The 21,869-nt window shown below is 51.4% G+C and overlaps 1 protein-coding gene across 1 annotated transcript in view; it reads left to right on the top strand.

Moving 5' to 3' along the window:
• LOC140487119 (forkhead-associated domain-containing protein 1-like) overlaps window positions 1–21,869 on the top strand; it is a 250,670-nt gene that overhangs the window by 61,018 nt on the left and 167,783 nt on the right. The window contains exon 21 of the mRNA XM_072586640.1: window positions 3,330–3,459. Coding sequence (XP_072442741.1) covers window positions 3,330–3,459 — 130 coding nt within the window. The remainder of the gene's footprint in view (window positions 1–3,329; window positions 3,460–21,869) is intronic.

The following is a 21,869-nucleotide window of genomic DNA, read 5'->3' as shown; positions in this document are numbered from 1 at the left end:
AAGACTTCATGCTGAAGGCTTGATAAAATTGAGATTGCAATACATAAAAGGAATTATGATGATGTTGCTATTAATACAAATTGCTATGTGGTCTGGACATTTTTGAAGGACAGAAACCGAAGGGAACATTGAATGGGCATTATTTTGGAATGAAAAGCTAGAAATTCTGGGGCTCCAAAGATCATTCAGATTTGGGTTTAAAAGATAAAATGTCAAAATCTTCCCGATGGCCCCAAAAATGCAGTATAAAGTGGGCTGGAGGTTACCTGGCAAGTTCGTAGCTTGGGCAGATTAGTGTTGGTTAGGATTTCATACAGTCATAAAAGTCGACAGCATGGAAACAGGCCCTTAGGCCCAACTTCTCCATGCTGCCCAGTCTTCACAATTAAACTAGGCCCCATTTACCTGCATTTGGTCCATATCCCTCCATCCCTATCCCATCCATGTACCCATTCAAATGATTCTTGAATGAGAAATTATACTCGCCTCCGTCACTATCTCTGGCACCCTGTTCCAAACACTAAACCACCCTCTGTGTGAAACAGTTGACCCTCTGGACCCTTTTGTATCTCTCCTCTCTCACCTTGAACCTATGCCCTCTAGTTTTAGACTCCCCCACCACAGAAAAAGCTGTTGGCTATCTACCTTATCTATGTCTCTCATGATTTTAGAAGCCTCTATCAGGTCACCCCTCAGTCTTCTATGCTCCAGTGAACAGGTCCCAGCCTATCCCAACTTCTCCTTATAACTCAAACCTTCCTGTCCAGGCAGCAACCTAGGACAGCTGGTCCTGCTATAGGGCAGGTAACTCCATTCTCATGCAACCCCCTGTTAGAAGAAAATCACGGAATAGCGACACCTTTTAACTAATTGGGCAAGAATCACATTATAACCAATACATGCTTTAAAAACTTTGTGCTTTAGAAACAGTGTCCCCAATTCATCAGAAGTGTTATAGCAAATTTGTGTTAACAAAATGTGTGTTATAGCAAAGCGGCCTTTATGGGCGGCACGGTGGTGCAGTGGTTAGCACTGCTGCCTCACACCGCCAGAGACCCGGGGGGTTCAATTCCCACCTCAGGCGACTTTCTGTGTGGAGTTTGCACATTCTCCCCGTGTCTGTACGGGGTTTCCTCCCACAGTCCAAAACATGTGCAGGTTAGGTGAATCGGCCATGCTAAATTGTCTGTAGTGTTAGGTGAAGGGGAATGGGTCTGGGTGGACTCTTCGGAGGGTCGGTGTGGACTTGTTGGCTGAAGGGCCTGTTTCCACGCTGTAAGTAATCTAAAAAAAACAACCTGTAAATCTTTTCTTCTAGTTTAGTAATATTCTTTCTACTGTAATTTAATGGAAGGTGATTTATTTCTCAGAGGCACAGATACAGTGAGTAGAAAATTTCTTTGAAAAAGCAGAACAGATGAATTTAGTTGCTTGGATCCACAAATCTTTAAATCTGGTAGGGACAGAGAATGGGTTTGTGGTGTTCTCGAACATCAGGAGGCCCCCCATTGTTACTTGATGTGAGTGTGTGGATTGCAAAACAGGGCGCAAAGGGTTTGGAAATACAGGCCCTCATCCAATGCAGCACTCCCTCAGGACTGACTGGAATAAATACTGAGTACTTAACTTTTCACAATCTAAGTTAAAAGACACCGTGCTGAAGACTTGATAAAATTAAGATGCAATATATCAAAGGAACTATGACGATGTTGTTATTAGAAATAAATACAAGTTGGTGTGTGGTCTAGGAAGTTTTTACAGGACAGAAACAGAGGGGAACAATAAATGGGCATGTCCTCAAGTTTCACTGGTGTGTTTTGAAAGTACAGTTTACATCCAGTGATGTGAGAGGTGTGAATGGCACATGGTGGAAGACCAGACTGTGTTAAGTATCTGAAATGAAACTATTCAGTTTAAATCCGATTATTAACTCTTGCAGTATTTACTCTACATAAGTAATAACAACTTGTATTTACACCATACAACATCTCCAACACCCTTAAATGTCCCCAGAGCACTTCATTAGGAATGGAATCAAACTAAATTTAACATCAAGCCACATTTGGAGATGTTACGATGGTGGCCAAGAGATTGACCAAAGAGATAGGTATTACAAGGAGAAGAGCGATAGAGAGGAGCGGGAGGAGTTTAGGGCCCTGGCAGCTAAAGACATGGCCGCCAATGGTGGAGTAATTAAAACTGGAGTTGTTTACACCAAACTTGGAGGAGATCAGATATCTCAGAGGATTATAGGGTTTGAGGAGATTACAGAGATCGGGTGTTGCAAAGCCATTGAGGGATTTGAAATCAAAGACAGAGAATTTGAAAATGAAGGTGTTGCCTAATCAGGAGCTAGAGTACATCATTGAGCAGAGAATGATGGGTGAATGAGACTTGGTGCACGTTAGGAGATTGCTAACAAAAGGTCCAGGTGACCTTGGGAGACCAACCAGGAGTGCATTGGAACAGACAAACCCAGAGGTAACCCAGACTTGGATGATGGTTTCTATAGCAGATGAGCTGAGTCAAGCTGAAGACAGGCTGTGGTGGTCTCAGTGAATGGCCCAGAGGTGTGGCTGATGTGGGCACCTTGCAGTGGGAGAAAGTGAGGACTGCAGATGCTGGAGACCGGAGTCAAGAGTGTGGTGCTGGAAAAATCACAGCAGGTCAGGAGGAGCAAGGGAATTGGGCTTTCAGGCATAAACCAATGAAGGGCTTATTCCTGAAATGTCGATTCTCCTGCTCCTTGGATGCTGCGTGACCTGCTGTGCTTTTTCAGCATCACACTCTCGACCTCACAGTGGGATTGTGTATGACACCCAGAGTCTTGCTCAGCTGCAGACAGGCACCATACGAAAATGAAGGAGAGGAAAAGATCCATCAGTGTTGATCCACGCCAGTACCTGACCAGACACCTCACCTCCCGTAATCCCATAATCATGCCATTTCCCACAAGACAGAATGCGCCAAAACACTGGGCCAAGAGGTAATATACTTTGGAAAAATTGCTCTTTGATGATCAGATGATCAGTCCATTGTTCCATCCAATGTTAACTGTTGATCCATGCACCTTTTTACATGATACCATCGTTGTCACAGCCAAGAACGGACGCAGCATTCCTCCTAGAAGCTCGGAGAAAGCCGCGCACTCAGCACTTGCGGAGAATTTCTGGGAAATAGAACCCATGCCCCCTGACCACACAGTGCCATACAGCTCCCTCGGCTGGACTACACTGGCCTGGAGCAGCTGTGAGGTGGAACAGGGGGAGGCAGCAAGTGAGGGACCCCAATACCAGCTGACAGCACTGCTTTTGGTTCTCTCTTCGCAGAGGCTAAGGGGAAACTGGACAAATGGGAAAGGAATCGCACTGTGAGGCAGCCTGTACAGTCACCACCAGCAGTGGCAGCACCAAACACACCGGATACACATGCCCAGGAACAGGCATGTGTCGTACTGCAGTAAGTGTCTTTCTGGGTTGAATTGAATGCCATATGGATTTCCATGAGCGTTAATTCACCAGGACTGGATTGGGGCAAGGTCCTATCACAATAACCAGTGAGTAGCTTACCATAGATCCATCTTTTAAACCAGAATGAATTGACAAAAATAAGCATCTTGAATAGGTAACAGTTCTTCCAAATGATGAACTGAAATTAAAATGCAGTTTAATTTATCAGTCCTACCTTGTTCTCTTCCCACACCTCTCATTAGTGAGAGGTGACTGGTGGTGGTTAAACCTGAGGGCTCCTGTACCTCAGGGAAGGGGAAATGTTGAGAAGGAGAGTCCTTCATGGTAACCTCAGCTGGTGTAGGAATTCAACCCACACTGTTGGCATCACAGTCCCATTAATTACGTTCCCTTAGCTCCACCAGTGTTTGCAATCAGTTTCAACTCCACAACAATTGATTATTAGTCAGTTCTGAGCGACAAGGGCTGAACTGATGGGAGCTATTGTTTGATGAAATAGTTTCACTTTGCTGTGGATGTTGGTTAGCTCAGTTGATTGAATGCTTGGCTTGCAAATCACTGTGATGCCAACAGTGTGGGTTGAATTCCTACACCAGCGAGGTTACCATGAAGGACTCTCCTTCTCAACCTTTCCCCTTCCCTGAGGTACAGGAGCCCTCAGGTTTAACCGCCACCAGTCACCTCTCACTAATGAGAGAGCAACTCGATGGTGTGGGAAGAGAACAAGGTAGGACTGATAAATTAAACTGTACTTATTTCAATGCAAGGGGCCTAACAGAGATGGCAGATGAATTCAGGGCATGGTTAGGAACATGGGACTGAGATATCAAAGCAATTACAGAAACATGGCTCAGGGGTGGACAGGACTGGCAGCTTAATGTTCCAGGATACAAATGCTACAGGAAGGATAGAAAGGGAGGCAAGATAGAAGGGGGAGTGGCGTTCTTGATAAGGGATAGCATTACTGCTATACTTAGGGAGGATTTTCCTGGGAATACATCCACAGAGGTTATTTGGGTGGAACTGAGAAATAAGAAAGGGATGATGATGATCACCTTATTGGGATGGTATTATAGACCACCTAATAGTCAGAGGGAAATTGAGAAACAAATTTGTAAGGAGATCTCAGTTACTGATGGGTGACCTTATAGAGGTTTACAAAATTATGAGGGACATGGATAGGATAAATAGACCAAGTCTTTTCCCTCAGGGAGTCCAGAACTAGGGGGCATAGGTTTAGGGTGAGAGGGGAAAGATGTAAAAGAGACCTAAGGGGCAACCTTTTCACGCAGAGGGTGGTACGTGTATGGAATGAGCTACCAGAGGAAGTGGTGGAGGCTGGTACAATTGCAACATTTAAGAGGCAATTGGATGGGTATATTCCAAACATCAACTGGGACTGCCATAGTGTTAAGGGTTTAGATGGAGTGGAACTTGCTAAGTGTGTACAAGACAATTTTCTGATTCAGTTTGTGGATGTACCTACTAGAGAAGGTGCAAAACTTGACCCACTCTTGGGAAATAAGGCAGGGCAGGTGACTGAGGTGTCAGTGGAGGAGCACTTTGGAGCCAGCGACCATAATTCTATTAGATTTAAAACAGTGATGGAATCTAAAAGTTGAAGTTCTAAATTGGAGGAAGGTCAATTTTAACAGCATTAGGTGAGAATTCTCAAAAGTTGATTTCGGGTCAGATGTTCTCAGATAAAGGGACGGCTGGAAAATGGGAAGCCTTCAAAAGTGAGATAACAAGAATCCAGAGAAAGTATATTCCTGTCAGGGTGAAAGGAAAGTCTGGTAGGTATAGGGAATGCTGGATGATAAGTGAAATTGAGGGTTTGGTTAAGGAAAAGAAGGAAGCATAAGTAAAGTATAGACAGAATAAAATGAGTGAATCCTTAGAAGAGTATAAAGGCAGTAGGAGTATACTTAAGAGGGAAATCAGGTGGGTAAAGAGGGGACATGAGATAGCTTTGGCAAATAGGGTTAAGGAGAATCCAAAAGGATTCTATAGATACATTAAGAACAAAAGGGTACCTAGGGAGAGAATAGGGCCCCTCAAAGATCAGCAAGGTGACCTTTGTGTGGAGCCGCAGGAGATGGGGAAGATACTAAATGAGTATTTTGCATCAGTGTTTACTGTGGAGAAGGATATGGAAGATATAGGCTATAGGGAAATAGATGGTGACATCTTGAAAAATGTCCATATTACAGAGGAGGAAGTGCTGGATGTCTTGAAACGCATAAAAGCGGATAAATCCCCAGGACCTGGTCAGGTGTACCCTGGAACTCTATGGGATGCCAGAGAAGTGATTGCTGGGCCCCCTGCTGAGATATTTGTACCATCGATAGTCATAGGTGAGGAAGACTGGAGGTTGGCTAACGTGGTGCCACTGTTTAAGAAGGGTGGTAAGGACAAGCCTGGGAGCTATAGACCAGTGAGCCTGACCTCGTTGGTGGGCAAGTCATTGGAGGGAATCCTGAGATACAGGATTTGCATGTATTTTGAAAGGCAAGGACTGATTAGGGATAGTCAGCATGGCTTTGTGCATGGGAAATCATGTCTTACAAACTTGATTGAGATTTTTGAAGAAGTAGCAAAGAGGATTGATGAGGGCAGAGTGGTAGACGTGATCTATATGGACTTCATTAAGGCATTTGACAAGGTTCCCATGGGAGACTGGTTAGCAAGGTTAGATCTCATGGAATACAGGGAGAACTAGCCATTTGGATACAGAACTGGCTCAAAGGTAGAAAATAGAGGGTGGTGGTGGAGGGTTGTTTTTCAGACTGGAGGCCTGTGACCTGTGGAGTGCCACAAGGATCAGTGCTGGGTCCACTGCTTTTCGTCATTTATATAAATGATTTGGATGTGAGCATAAGAGGTACAGTTAGTAAGTTTGTCGATGATATCAAAATTGAAGGTGTAGTGGACAGCGTAGAAGGTTACCTCAGATTACAACGGGATCTTGATCAGATGGGCCAACGGCTTGAGGAATGACGGAGGGAGTTTAATTTAGATAAATGTGAGGTGCTGCATTTTGGAAAGGCAAATCAGGGCAGGACTTATACACTTAATAGTGAGGTCCTAGGGAGGGTTGCTGAACAAAGAGACCTTGGAGTGCAGGTTCATAGCTCCTTAAAAGTGGAGTTGCAGGTAGGTAGGATCGTGAAGAACGCATTTGGAAAGCTTTCCTTTATTGGTCAGAGTATTGAGTACAGGAGTTGGGAGGTCATGTTGCAGCTGTACAGGACATTGGTTAGGCCACTGTTGGAATATTGTGTGCAATTCTGGTCTCCTTCCTATCGGAAAGATGTTGTGAAACTTGAAAGGGTTCAGAAAAGATTTACAAGGATGTTGCCAGGGTTGTAGGATCTGAGCTATAGGGAGAGGTTAACTAGGCTGGGGCTGTTTTCCCTGGAGCATTGGAGATTGCCTCATAAAGGTTTATAAAATCATGAAGGGGACATAGATAGGATAAATAGACAAAGTCTTTTACCTGGGGGTGGGGAAATCCAGAACTAGAGGGGATATGTTTAAGGTGAGATGGGAAAAATTTAAAAGGGACCTAAGGGGCAACATTTTCACGCAGAATGTGGTGCATGTACGGAATGAACTTCCAGAGGAAGTAGTGGAGGTTGGTACAACTACAGCGTTTAAAAGGCATCTGAATGGGTATATGAATAGGAAGAGTTTAGAGGGATATGGGTCAAGTGCTGGCAAATGTGACTAGATTAGGTTGGGAATATCTGGTTGGCATGGACAAGTTGAACCGGAGGGTCTGTTTCCATGCTGTACATCTCAATGACTCTCTGACTCTACGACTATGGTGACACACCAACTGTCACTTTGTTGTGGTGCAGAGCTGATGTTCTGCCACTTGAGGGCGGTGTTGCAGTGTGTAACAGCAAACAACAGTTTAAGATGTCACTTCATGGGCAATGGTCGGGAAGGAGATTAGAACATTCTGGAACTGTGGGGGCACAACCATAAAATCCTTCCCAATTGACCTCCAAAGTGAAGGCATAGGCCTGGAGTTTTGAGGTCTGTGATGTGGATTTCTCTTTCAATGTCATCGGTTTGAATCAAGTGGATCTCCAGGCTTTCAGTAATGCTGATGTCATCAAGTGGACACGCGAACCAATCTCATGGACATATTCCCACAGACAGCAAAGGAAAAAGTATAAACAGTGCTGAGCTCTGTGTCCTCCTCTACACAGCAGAGGCAAACATAAATGGAACAAAGATCAGACATTGCTGGAGAAACTCAGCAAGTCTGGCAGCATCTATGGCGAGAAAGCAGAATTAACAGTTTGGGTCCAGTGACCCTTCTTCAGAATGGACGTAAACCAGGTGAACATTATGCAAAACACTTAAAAATGGCCCTGAGTGTCCAGTTGCCTATAACTTCAACACATCACTGTGTTCCCAGAGTTGAAAAGTGTGGTGCTGGAAAAACGCAGCAGGTCAGGCAGCATCCGAGGAGCAGGAGAATCGATGTTTCGGGCATAAGCCCTTCTTCAGGAATGAGGCTGGTGTGCCAAGCGAGCTGAGATAAAAGTGGGGGGGGGAATTTGGGGGAGCGGCGCTGGGAATACGATAGGTGGAAGGAGGTTAAGGTGAGGGTGATAGGCCGGAGAGAGGGTGGGGGTGAAGAGGTCAGGAAGAAGATCGTAGGTCATGAAGGCGGTGCTGAGTCTGAGGGCTGGGACTGAGATAAGGTGGGGGGAGGGGAAATGAGGAAGCTGGAAAAATCTACATTCATCCCGTGTGGTTGGAGGGTTCCTAGGTGGAAGATGAGGCGCTCTTCCTCCAGGCGTCGTGTGGCCATGGTCTGGCGATGGAGGAGGCCAAGGGACCTGCATGTCATTGGTGGAGTGGGAGGGGAGTTAAAGTGTTCAGCTACGGGGCGGTTGGGTTGGTTGGTGCGGGTGTCCCAGATGTGTTCTCTGAAACATCCCACAAGTAGGCGGCCTGTCTCCCCAATGTAGAGGAGACCACATCGGGTGCAGCGGGTACAGTAAATGATGTGTGTGGAGCTGCAGGTGAATTTGTGACGGATATGGAAGGATCCATTGGGGCCTTGGAGGGAAGAGAGGGGGGAGGTGTGGGCGCACGTTTTGCACTTCTTGTGCTTGCATGGGAAGGTGCTGGGAGTGGAGGTTGGGTTGGTGGGGAGTGTGGACCTGACGAGGGAGTCGCGGAGGGAGTGGTCTCTCCGCAACACTGATAGGGGTGGGGAGAAAAATATATCCCTGGTGGTGGGGTCTGTTTGGAGGTGGTGGAAATGACGAAGGATGATATGATGTATCTGGAGGTTGGTGGGGTGGAAGGTGAGGACCAGTGGGGTTCTGTCCTGGTGGCGATTGGACGGGCGGGGTTCAAGGGCGGAGGTGCGAGGCCAACATCTCTGATTCAGGTCTGTTACAGTGCTCCAGCAAAGCCCAACACAAGCTGGGAGGAACAACAAATCATCTCCTGTCTAAGTACCTTCAGGACTCAACAATTTCATATCCATTACCCAGCCCTACATTGTTCGGTCCTGTTCTGTATTGGTTGCTCCAAGCCATTCAGAAATATTCATGGTTCCCATTAACACCTACTCAGCATTTATTTCTCTCCCAGCTTACAATCAGCAACTACAGAACCAAATGGGTTTTTAAGACAGCAGTTACCATTTGACTAACTTTTAGTTCCAGACTTTTCAATCCCCCCCAGTTCAGATTTCACTCTCTGCTATAGTGGGATTTGAACCCACATCCCCAAAGCATTAGTCTGGAGTTCTGCCTTACTGGGCCAGGTGATATTACCTGGATGTCACTGCTTCATGTTCAAGCTGAGTACAACAATACAAAGAAAGAGCAAAACCAACAAAATCAAAATGGAAACATTGTGAACTCAATCTCTGAGTTGTTTTTTGAATCTAAAGTTGTTGAACCTAATGTTGAGAGGTCAGAAGAATTTCTCTGCACTGATGCTGCCTGACCAGCTGCGTATTTCCAGTACAGTATTTTGTTTCTGTTTTCAGATGCCCAGCACCCGTAGTGTTGTGCTGCTCTTGTATTAGTGTGGAGGGAGCTTTGTTGAGCATCTCATAGAGTCGTAGAGATGTACAGCATGGAAACAGACCCTTCGGTCCAACCTGTCCATGCTGACCAGATATCCCAACCCAACCTAGTCCCACCTATGGCTGGACCTTATTCTGATGCTGTGCTGCTGACATCTGCTCCTGGTGTTCCTGTTCCACAATTTGTATCGGCACACTGATGAGACCTGTTATATTGCTTTCAACACTTCATTGCAAAAAAATGGCTCCAGAAAATCATATTATGCTGTTGACATAGGTCACGAGTGGCACTTTTGGAGCCTGTCATGGTGGAAGACTAAATAATTTGCTAATTGAGTGCTATTTTTTAAAAGCTGTAAGTGTTTAAAGTGTTTGATAAACAGTTCTGCATAACTTAGCACAGAAACCTTAGTGCACTACTTTGATTAATTCCTTCAAATGAACAAAGAATAAAGGGAAACAAAATCCTGATAACAGACTGTTCCTGCAGGGCATTCCCTCCTCCAGTGTGACTGCATATTACTCCGTAACACGACTTGATGTCAATTCGTGTTGACACTCGTTGGATAAAAACTTAACCCTGAGTTTCAGTAGCTCATTGAGTATAGGACCATTTTCAAAAGTAACGTAACTATTTTTATTTCGTGTTCTCGGCTAAACGTTAGAAGATGCGATGTCTTTAATTTTTTTGACAGTGTATGGAATGAGCTGCCAGATGACGTGGTGGAGGCTGGTACAATTGCAACATTTAAGAGGCTTTTGGATGGGTCTGTGAATAGGAAGGGTTTGGAGGGATATAGGCCGGGTGCTGGCAGATGGGACTAGATTGGGTTGGGATATCTGGTCGGGTTGGACCGAAGGATCTGTTTCCATGCTGTACATCTCTCTGACTAATTCTGTATATTTATACTTGACACATTTCCGGTAAACCTGTCGATATAATTCCCACTGGGATATCATCAAACCTGCAGAAACTGGTTCCTGAGTGAGGTGTTAGGATGACTGCTTCGGAATGAATTGTGCAGGATTTCCCCAGCCTCCTGTTTAGCCTTATCTCTTCATTTTGCCGCTGTTGGCTTCTTTTCAGTCTCCACACTCGATTTTCATGAGGGAGCAAACACCATTAGGTTCAAATGTAAATGCCTCAAGTGTTGGCGAAATATCAGTTTAATTAAATCAAAAAGGCATAATGGATGGAGCAATTATAAGTTGCAATCTGCCAATGTCGGATTTTGTTGAGGTGGTTTGTGCCCATGTGATGCCCAGGTTTCTTCCTGCAGAGCAGGGACAAGCTAAAGTTAATTTGGCTGCATCCGTCCCCAGGTCCTAAAGGTGACTTGGTTAACCAGTGACCAACCATGTAGTTAACTGGTGAGCAATAGTTGTGGTGCTGAAATTTGCAAATCGTCCAAAATTGGAATTACGCAGAATGTAATTTCCAGAAAGCATTCAATAAGGACCCACATTGCAGAAAATAACGACTCACGGTTGGAGGAGGTAGCACACCAAAGCAGACAGGGCTCAAGGCCAACAATGAGGGTGGAGAAATAGCAAAGATATTCATTCCAACAAAGTGTGAGGTGGTTCAGCTTGTTATGCAAAGTATTGGTAAGATTCCACATGTAAATGCAGAGCCCAGGTTATGAACAGCAGGAGCAGAGCTCTCAAGGTGTACAAATGATCTGCTGTATCAGGCTGTACATAGGGAGCTGGGATCTCAGTGTGTACAGGGGGAGCTGGGATCTCGGTGTGTACAGAGGGAGCTGGGATGTCAGTCTGTACAGAGGGAGCTGGGATCTCAGTGTGTACAGGAGGAGCTGGGATCTCGGTGTGTATGGGGGAGCTGGGATCTCGGTGTGTACAGGGGGAGTTGGGATCTCAGTGTGCACAGGAGGAGCTGGGATCTCAGTGTGTACAGAGGAAGCTGGGATCTCGGTGTGTACAGAGGGAGCTGGGATCTCAGTGTGTACAGAGAGAGCTGGGATCTCAGTGTGTATAGAGGGAGCTGGGATCTCGGTGCGTACAGGGGGAGCTGGGATCTCAGTGCGTACAGAGGGAGCTGGGATCTCAGTGCGTACAGAGGGAGCTGGGATCTCGGTGTGTACAGAGGGATCTGGGATCTCGGTGCGTACAGGGGGAGCTGGGATCTCAGAGTGTAGAGGGGGAGCTAGGATCTCAGTGTGTACAGAGGGAGCTGGGATCTCGGTGTGTACAGAGAGAGCTGGGATCTCGGTGCATACAGGAGGACCTGGGATCTCGGTGTGTACAGAGGGAGCTGGGATCTCAGTGTGTACAGAGGGAGCTGGGATCTCGGTGTGTACAGGGGGAGCTGGGATCTCAGTCTGTATAGGGGGAGCTGGGATCTCGATGTGTACACAGGGAGCTGGGATCTCAGTCGGTACAGAGGGAGCTGGGATCTCGGTGTTTACAGGGGGAGCTGGGATGTCAGTGTGTACAGGGGGAGCTGGGATCTCGATGTGTACACAGGGAGCTGGGATCTCAGTGCGTACAGAGGGAGCTGGGATCTCGGTGTGTACAGAGGGAGCTGGGATCTCGGTGTGTACAGAGGGAGCTGGGTTCTCAGTGTGTACAGAGGGAGCTGGGATCTCGGTGTTTAGAGGGGGAGCTGGGATGTCAGTGTGTACAGGGGGAGCTGGGATCTCGATGTGTACACAGGGAGCTGGGATCTCAGTGCGTACAGAGGGAGCTGGGACCTCAGTGCGTACAGAGGGAGCTGGGATCTCGGTGCGTACAGAGGGAGCTGGGATCTCGGTGTGTACAGGGGGAGCTGGGATCTCAGTGATACAGGGGAGCTGGGATCACAGTGCGTACAGAGGGAGCTGGGATCTCGGTGCGTACAGGGGGAGCTGGGATCTCAGTGCGTACAGAGGGAGCTGGGATCTCAGTGCGTACAGAGGGAGCTGGGATCTCAGTGTGTCCAGGAGGAGCTGGGATCTCGGTGTGTACAGGGGGAGCGGGGATCTCGGTGTGTACAGCGGGAGCTGGGATCTCAGTGATACAGTGGGAGCTGGGATCTCAGTGTGTCCAGGAGGAGCTGGGATCTCGGTGTGTACAGGGGGAGCTGGGATCTCAGTGTGTACAGGAGGAGCTGGGATCTCGGTGTGTACAGAGGGAGCTGGGATCTCAGTCTGTACAGGAGGAGCTGGGATCTCGGTGTGTACAGAGGGAGCTGGGATCTCAGTCTGTACCGGAGGAGCTGGGATCTCGGTGTGTACAGGGGGAGCTGGGATCTCGGTGTGTATAGGGGGAGCTGGGATCTCGGTGTGTACAGGGGGAGCAGGGATCTCGGTGTGTATAGGGGGAGCTGGGATCTCGGTGTATAGGGGGAGCTGGGATCTCATTCTGTATAGGGGGAGCTGGGATCTCAGTCTGTATAGGGGGAGCTGGGATCTCGGTGTGTATAGGGGGAGCTGGGATCTCAGTCTGTATAGGGGGGCTGGGATCTCAGTGTGTACAGGGGGAGCTGTGATCTTGGAGTATAGGGGGAGCTGGGATCTCAGTCTGTATAGGGGGAGCTGGGATCTTAGTCTGTATAGGGGGAGCTGGCATCTCGGTGTGTATAGGGGAAGCTGGGATCTGTCTGTACAGAGGGAGCTGTGATCACAATCTGTACAGGGGGAGCTGGGATCTCAGTCTGTACAGAGGGAGGTGGGATCTCGGTGTGTATAGAGGCAGCTGGGATCTCGGTGTGTACAGGGGCAGCTGGGATCTCAGTGTGTACAGAGGGAGCTGGGATCTTGGTGTGTACAGAGGGAGCTCAGATCTCGGTGTGTACAGGGGGATCTGGGATTTCAGTGTGTACAGGGGGACCTGGGATCTCAGTCTGTATAGGGGGAGCTGGGATCTCGGTGTGTACAGGGGGAGCTGGGATCTCGGTGTGTACAGGGGGAGCTGGGATCTCAGTCTGTATAGGGGGAACTGGAATCTCAGTCTGTATAGGGGGAGCTGGGATCTCGGTGTGTACAGGGGCAGCTGGGATCTCGGTGTGTACAGGGGGAGCTGGGATCTCGGTCTGTACAGAGGGAGCTGGGATCACAGTCTGTACAGGGGGAGCTGGGATCACAGTCTGTACAGGGGGAGCTGGATCTCAGTCTGTACAGAGGGAGGTGGGATCTCGGTGTGTACAGAGAGAGCTTGGATCTCGGTGTGTACAGGGGGAGCTGGGATCTCGGTGTGGACAGGGGGAGCTGGGATCTCGGTGTGTACAGAGGGAGCTGTGATCTCGGTGTGTACAGGGGGATCTGGGATTTCAGTGTGTATAGGGGGAGCTGGTATCTCAGTCTGTACAGAGGAAGCTGGGATCTCGGTGTGTACAGAGGGAGCTGGGATCTCAGTGCGTAGAGGGGGAGCTGGGATCTTGGTGTGTACAGGGGGAGCTGGGATCACATTCTGTACAGGGGGAGCTGGGATCTCGGTGTGTACAGAGGGAGCTGGGATCTCGGTGCGTAGAGGGGTGGCTGGGTTCTCGGTGCGTACAGGGGGAGCTGGGATCTCGGTGCTTACAGGGGGAGCTGGGATAACTGTCTGTACAGAGGGAGCTGGGATCTCGGAGTGTACAGGGGGAGCTGGGATCTCTGTACAGAGGGAGCTGGGATCTCGGTCTGTACAGAGGAAGCTGGGATCTCGGTGTGTACAGGGGGAGCTGGGATCTCAGTCTGTATAGGGGGAGCTGGGATCTCAGTCTGTACAGGAGGAGCTGTGATCTCGGTGTGTACAGGGGGAGCTGGGATCTCGGTGTGTACAGAGGAAGCTGGGATCTCAGTGAGACAGGGGAGCTGGGGTCTCAGTGTGTACAGGGGGAGCTGGTATCTCTGTCTGTACAGAGGCAGCTGGGATCTCGGTGTGTACAGGGGGAGCTGGGATCTCGGTGTGTACAGAGGGAGCTGGGATCTCAGTCTGTACAGAGGGAGCTGGGATCTCAGTCTGTACAGGAGGAGCTGTGATCTCGGTGTGTACAGGGGGAGCTGGGATCTCGGTGTGTACAGGGGGAGCTGGGATCTCGGTGTGTACAGGGGTAGCTGGGATCTCAGTGAGACAGGGGAGCTGGGATCTCAGTGTGTACAGAGGGTGCTGGGATCTCGGTGTGTTCAGAGGGAGCTGGGATCTCGGTGTATATAGGGGGAGCTAGGATCTCAGTGTGTACAGGGGGAGCTGGGATCTCAGTGCGTACAGAGGGAGCTGGGATCTCACTGTGTACAGAGGGTGCTGGGATCTCGGTGTGTTCAGAGGGAGCTGGGATCTCAGTGAGACAGGGGAGCTGGGATCTCAGTGTGTACAGAGGGTGCTGGGATCTCGGTGTGTTCAGAGGGAGCTGGGATCTCGGTGTATATAGGGGGAGCTAGGATCTCAGTGTGTACAGGGGGAGCTGGGATCTCAGTGCGTACAGAGGGAGCTGGGATCTCACTGTGTACAGAGGGAGCTGGGATCTCAGTCTGTCTAGGGGAGGTGGGATCTTGGTGTGTACAGGGGGAGCTGGGATCACATTCTGTACAGGGGAAGCTGGGATCTCGGTGTGTACAGGGGATCTGGGATAACAGTCTGTACAGGGGAAGCTGGGATCTCAGTGTGTACAGGGGGTGCTGGGATCTCAGTGTGTACAGGGGGAGCTGTGATCTCAGTCTGTAAAAGAGGAGCTGGGATCTCGGTGTGTACAGATGGAGCTGGGATCACAGTGCATACAGAGGGAGCTGGGATCTCGGTGCGTACAGGGGGAACTGGGATCACAGTGCGTACAGAGGGAGCTGGGATCTCAGTGCGTACAGAGGTAGCTGGGATCTCAGTGTGTCCAGGAGGAGCTGGGATCTCGGTGTGTACAGGGGGAGCTGTGATCTCAGTGTGTACAGGGGGAGCGGGGATCTCGGTGTGTACAGTGGGAGCTGGGATCTCAGTGATACAGTGGGAGCTGGGATCTCAGTGTGTCCAGGAGGAGCTGGGATCTCGGTGTGTACAGGGGCAGCTGGGATCTCGGTGTGTACACAGGGAGCTGGGATCTCGGTGCGCACAGGAGGAGCTGGGATCTCGGTGTGTACAGAGGGAGCTGGGATCTCGGTGTGTACAGAGGGAGCTGCGATCTCAGTGTGTACAGGAGGAGCTGGGATCTCGGTGTGTACAGAGGGAGCTGGGATCTCAGTGTGTACAGGAGGAGCTGGGATCTCGGTGTGTACAGAGGGAGCTGGGATCTCAGTCTGTACAGGAGGAGCTGGGATCTCGGTGTGTACAGAGGGAGCTGGGATCTCAGTCTGTACAGGAGGAGCTGGGATCTCGGTGTGTATAGGGGGAGCTGGGATCTCGGTGTATAGGGGGAGCTGGGATCTCATTCTGTATAGGGGGAGCTGGGATCTCAGTCTGTATAGGGGGAGCTGGTATCTCGGCGTGTATAGGGGGAGCTGGGATCTCAGTCTGTATAGGGGTGCTGGGATCTCAGTGTGGACAGGGGGAGCTGTGATCTTGGAGTATAGGGGGAGCTGGGATCTCAGTCTGTATAGGGGGAGCTGGGATCTTAGTCTGTATAGGGGGAGCTGGGATCTCAGTGTGTAAAGGGGAAGCTGGGATCTGTCTGTACAGAGGGAGCTGTGATCACAGTCTGTACAGGCGGAGCTGGGATCTCAGTCTGTACAGAGGGCGGTGGGATCTCGGTGTGTATAGAGGCAGCTGGGATCTCGGTGTGTACAGGGGCAGCTGGGATCTCAGTGTGTACAGAGGGAGCTGGGATCTCAGTGTGTACAGAGGGAGCTCAGATCTCGGTGTGTACAGGGGGATCTGGGATTTCAGTGTGTACAGGGGGACCTGGGATCTCAGTCTGTATAGGGGGAGCTGGGATCTCGGTGTGTACAGGGGGAGCTGGGATCTCAGTGTGTACAGGGGGAGCTGGGATCTCAGTCTGTATAGGGGGAACTGGAATCTCAGTCTCTATAGGGGGAGCTGGGATCTCGGTGTGTACAGGGGCAGCTGGGATCTCGGTGTGTACAGGGGGAGCTGGGATCTCGGTGTGTACAGGGGTAGCTGGGATCTCAGTGAGACAGGGGAGCTGGGATCTCAGTGTGTACAGAGGGTGCTGGGATCTCGGTGTGTTCAGAGGGAGCTGGGATCTCAGTGAGACAGGGGAGCTGGGATCTCAGTGTGTACAGAGGGTGCTGGGATCTCGGTGTGTTCAGAGGGAGCTGGGATCTCGGTGTATATAGGGGGAGCTAGGATCTCAGTGTGTACAGGGGGAGCTGGGATCTCAGTGCGTACAGAGGGAGCTGGGATCTCACTGTGTACAGAGGGAGCTGGGATCTCCGTCTGTCTAGGGGAGGTGGGATCTTGGTGTGTACAGGGGAGCTGGGATCACATTCTGTACAGGGGAAGCTGGGATCTCGGTGTGTACAGGGGAGCTGGGATAACAGTCTGTACAGGGGAAGCTGGGATCTCAGTGTGTACAGGGGGTGCTGGGATCTCAGTGTGTACAGGGGGAGCTGGGATCTCAGTCTGTAAAAGAGGAGCTGGGATCTCGGTGTGTACAGATGGAGCTGGGATCACAGTGCGTACAGAGGGAGCTGGGATCTCGGTGCGTACAGGGGGAACTGGGATCTCAGTGCGTACAGAGGGAGCTGGGATCTCAGTGCGTACAGAGGTAGCTGGGATCTCAGTGTGTCCAGGAGGAGCTGGGATCTCGGTGTGTACAGGGGGAGCTGTGATCTCGGTGTGTACAGGGGGAGCGGGGATCTCTGTGTGTACAGCGGGAGCTGGGATCTCAGTGATACAGTGGGAGCTGGGATCTCAGTGTGTCCATGAGGAGCTGGGATCTCGGTGTGTACAGGGGCAGCTGGGATCTCGGTGTGTACACAGGGAGCTGGGATCTCGGTGCGCACAGGAGGAGCTGGGATATCGGTGTGTACAGGAGGAGCTGGGATCTCGGTGTGTACAGAGGGAACTGGGATCTCAGTGTGTACAGGAGGAGCTGGGATCTCGGTGTGTACAGAGGGAGCTGGGATCTCAGTGTGTACAGGAGGAGCTGGGATCTCGGTGTGTACAGAGGGAGCTGGGATCTCAGTCTGTACAGGAGGAGCTGGGATCTCGGTGTGTACAGAGGGAGCTGGGATCTCAGTCTGTACAGGAGGAGCTGGCGTCTCGGTGTGTACAGGGGGAGCTGGGATCTCGGTGTGTATAGGGGGAGCTGGGATCTCATTCTGTATAGGGGGAGCTGGGATATCAGTCTGTATAGGGGGAGCTGGTATCTCGGTGTGTATAGGGGGAGCTGGGATCTCAGTCTGTATAGGGGGGCTGGGATCTCAGTGTGTACAGGGGGACCTGTGATCTTGGAGTATAGGGGGAGCTGGGATCTCAGTCTGTATAGGGGGAGCTGGGATCTTAGTCTGTATAGGGGGAGCTGGGATCTCGGTGTGTACAGGGGGAGCTGGGATCTGTCTGTACAGAGGGAGCTGTGATCACAGTCTGTACAGGGGGAGCTGGGATCTCAGTCTGTACAGAGGGAGGTGGGATCTCGGTGTGTATAGAGGCAGCTGGGATCTCGGTGTGTACAGGGGCAGCTGGGATCTCAGTGTGTACAGAGGGAGCTGGGATCTCGGTGTGTACAGAGGGAGCTCAGATCTCGGTGTGTACAGGGGGATCTGGGATTTCAGTGTGTACAGGGGGACCTGGGATCTCAGTCTGTATAGGGGCAGCTGGGATCTCGGTGTGTACAGGGGGAGCTGGGATCTCGGTCTGTACAGAGGGAGCTGGGATCTCGGTCTGTACAGAGGGAGCTGGGATCACAGTCTGTACAGGGGGAGCTGGGATCACAGTCTGTACAGGGGGAGCTGGATCTCAGTCTGTACAGAGGGAGGTGGTATCTCGGTGTGTACAGAGAGAGCTTGGATCTCGGTGTGTACAGGGGGAGCTGGGATCTCGGTGTGTACAGGGGGAGCTGGGATCTCGGTGTGTACAGAGGGAGCTGTGATCTCGGTGTATACAGGGGGATCTGGGATTTCAGTGTGTACAGGGGGACCTGGGATCTCAGTCTGTATAGGGGGAGCTGGGATCTCGGTGTGTACAGGAGGAGCTGGGATCTCGGTGTGTACAGGGGGAGCTGGGATCTCAGTCTGTACAGAGGGAGCTGGGATCTCAGTCTGTACAGGGGGAGCTGGGATCTCGGTGTGTACAGGGATAGCTGGGATCTCAGTGAGACAGGGGAGCTGTGGTCTCAGTGTGTCCAGGAGGAGCTGGGATCTTGGTGTGTACAGGGGGAGCTGTGTTCTCGGTGTGTACAGGGGGAGCGGGGATCTCGGTGTGTACAGGGGGAGCTGGGATCTCAGTGATACAGGGGGAGCTGGGATCTCAGTGTGTCCAGGAGGAGCTGGGATCTCGGTGTGTACAGGGGGAGCTGGGATCTCGGTGTGCACACAGGGAGCTGGGATTTCGGCGCATACAGGAGGAGCTGGGATCTCAGTGTGTACAGAGGGAGCTGGGATCTCGGTGTGTAAAGGGGGAGCTGGGATCTCGGTGTGTACAGGGGGAGCTGGGATCTCAGTGTGTACAGAGGGAGCTGGGATCTCGGTGTATAGGGGGAGCGGGGATCACAGTCTGTATAGGGGGAGCTGGGATCTCGTTGTGTATAGGTGGAGCTGGGATCTCAGTCTGTATAGGGGAGCTGGGATCTCAGTGTGTACAGGGGGAGCTGTGATCTCGGTGTATAGGGGGAGCTGGGATCTCAGTCTGTATAGGGGGAGCTGGGATCTTAGTCTGTATAGGGGGAGCTGGGATCTCGATGTGTACACATGGAGCTGGGATCTCAGTGCGTACAGAGGGAGCTGGGATCTCGGTGTGTACAAGGGGAGCTGGGATCTCGGTGTGTACAGGGGGAGCTGGGATCTCAGTGATACAGTGGAGCTGGGGTCTCAGTGTGTCCAGGAGGAGCTGGGATCTCGGTGTGTCCAGGAGGAGCAGGGTTCTCGGTGTGGACAGGGGGAGCTGGGATCTCGGTGTGTACAGGGGAGCTGGGATCTCGGTGTGCACATAGGAACCTGGGAGCTCAGTGTGCACAGAGGGAGCTGGGATCTCGGTGTGTATAGTGGGAGCTGGGATCTCGGTGGATAGGGGGAGCTGGGATCTCATTCTGTATTGGGGGAGCTGGGATCTCAGTCTGTATAGGGGGAGCTGGGATCTCGGTGCGTAGAGGGGGAGCTGGGTTCTCGGTGTGTACAGGGGGAGCTGGGATCTTGGTGTGTACAGGGGGAGCTGGGATCACATTCTGTACAGGGGGAGCTGGGATCTCGGTGCGTACAGGGGGAGCTGGGATAACTGTCTGTACAGAGGGAGCTGGGATCTCAGTGTGTACAGGGGGTGCTGGGATCTCAGTCTGTACAGAGGGAGCTGGGATCTCGGAGTGTACAGGGGGAGCTGGGATCTCTGTCTGTACAGAGGAAGCTGGGATCTCGGAGTGTACAGGGGGAGCTGGGATCTCTGAACAGAGGGAGCTGGGATCTCGGTTTGTACAGAGGAAGCTGGGATCTCGGTGTGTACAGGGGGAGCTGGGATCTCAGTCTGTATAGGGGGAGCTGGGATCTCAGTTTGTACAGGTGGAGCTGGGATCTCAGTCTGTACAGGAGGAGCTGTGATCTCGGTGTGTACAGAGGAAGCTGGGATCTCAGTGAGACAGGGGAGCTGGGGTCTCAGTGTGTACAGGGGGAGCTGGTATCTCTGTCTGTTCAGAGGGAGCTGGGATCTCGGTGTGTACAGGGGGAGCTGGGATCTCAGTCTGTACAGGAGGAGCTGTGATCTCGGTGCGTACAGGGGGAGCTGGGATCTCGGTGTGTACAGGGGTAGCTGGGATCTCAGTGAGACAGGGGAGCTGGGGTCTCAGTGTGTCCAGGAGGAGCTGGGATCTTGGTGTGTACAGGGGGAGCTGTGTTCTCGGTGTGTACAGGGGGAGCGGGGATCTCGGTGTGTACAGGGGGAGCTGGGATCTCAGTGATACAGGGGGAGCTGGGATCTCAGTGTGTCAAGGAGGAGCTGGGATCTCGGTGTGTACAGGGGGTGCTGGGATCTCGGTGTGTACACAGGGAGCTGGGATTTCGGCGCATACAGGAGGAGCTGGGATCTCGGTGTGTACAGAGGGAGCTGGGATCTCGGTGTGTACAGGGGGAGCTGGGATCTCGGTGTGTACAGGAGGAGCTGGGATCTCGGTGTGTACAGAGGAAGCTGGGATCTCGGTATGTACAGGGAGAGCTGGTATCTCAGTCTGTACAGATGGAGCTGGGATCTCGGTGTGTACAGGGGGAGCTGGGATCTTGGTGTGTACAGGGGGAGCTGGGATCACATTCTGTACGGGGGGAGCTGGGATCTCGGTGCGTACAGGGGGAGCTGGGATAACTGTCTGTACAGAGGGAGCTGGGATCTCAGTGTGTCCAGGGGGTGCTGGGATCTCAGTCTGTACAGAGGGAGCTGGGATCTCGGAGTGTACAGGGGGAGCTGGGATCTCTGTACAGAGGGAGCTGGGATCTCGGTGTGTACAGGAGGAGCTGGGATCTCGGTGTGTACACAGGGAGCTGGGATTTCGGCGCATACAGGAGGAGCTGGGATCTCGGTGTGTACAGAGGGAGCTGGGATCTCGGTGTGTACAGGGGGAGCTGGGATCTCGGTGTGTACAGGAGGAGCTGGGATCTCGGTGTGTACAGAGGGAGCTGGGATCTCGGTATGTACAGGGAGAGCTGGTATCTCAGTCTGTACAGATGGAGCTGGGATCTCGGTGTGTACAGGGGGAGCTGGGATCTTGGTGTGTACAGGGGGAGCTGGGATCACATTCTGTACAGGGGGAGCTGGGATCTCGGTGCGTACAGGGGGAGCTGGGATAACTGTCTGTACAGAGGGAGCTGGGATCTCAGTGTGTACAGGGGGTGCTGGGATCTCAGTCTGTACAGAGGGAGCTGGGATCTCGGAGTGTACAGGGGGAGCTGGGATCTCTGTCTGTACAGAGGGAGCTGGGATCTCGGAGTGTACAGGGGGAGCTGGGATCTCTGTACAGATGGAGCTGGGATCTCGGTCTGTACAGAGGAATCTGGGATCTCGGTGTGTACAGGGGGAGCTGGGATCTCAGTCTGTATAGGTGGAGCTGGGATCTCAGTCTGTACAGGAGGAGCTGTGATGTCGGTGTGTACAGAGGAAGCTGGGATCTCAGTGAGACAGGGGAGCTGGGGTCTCAGTGTGTACAGGGGGAGCTGGTATCTCTGTCTGTACAGAGGGAGCTGGGATCTCGGTGTGTACAGGGGGAGCTGGGATCTCGGTGTGTACAGAGGGAGCTGGGATCTCAGTCTGTACAGAGGGAGCTGGGATCT

This window comes from Chiloscyllium punctatum, chromosome 16 (assembly GCF_047496795.1).
Source record: "Chiloscyllium punctatum isolate Juve2018m chromosome 16, sChiPun1.3, whole genome shotgun sequence".
NCBI lineage: Eukaryota > Metazoa > Chordata > Chondrichthyes > Orectolobiformes > Hemiscylliidae > Chiloscyllium > Chiloscyllium punctatum.
The sequence above is the reverse complement of the archived record's forward strand: the minus strand, read 5'-3'. Positions and strand labels throughout refer to the sequence as shown.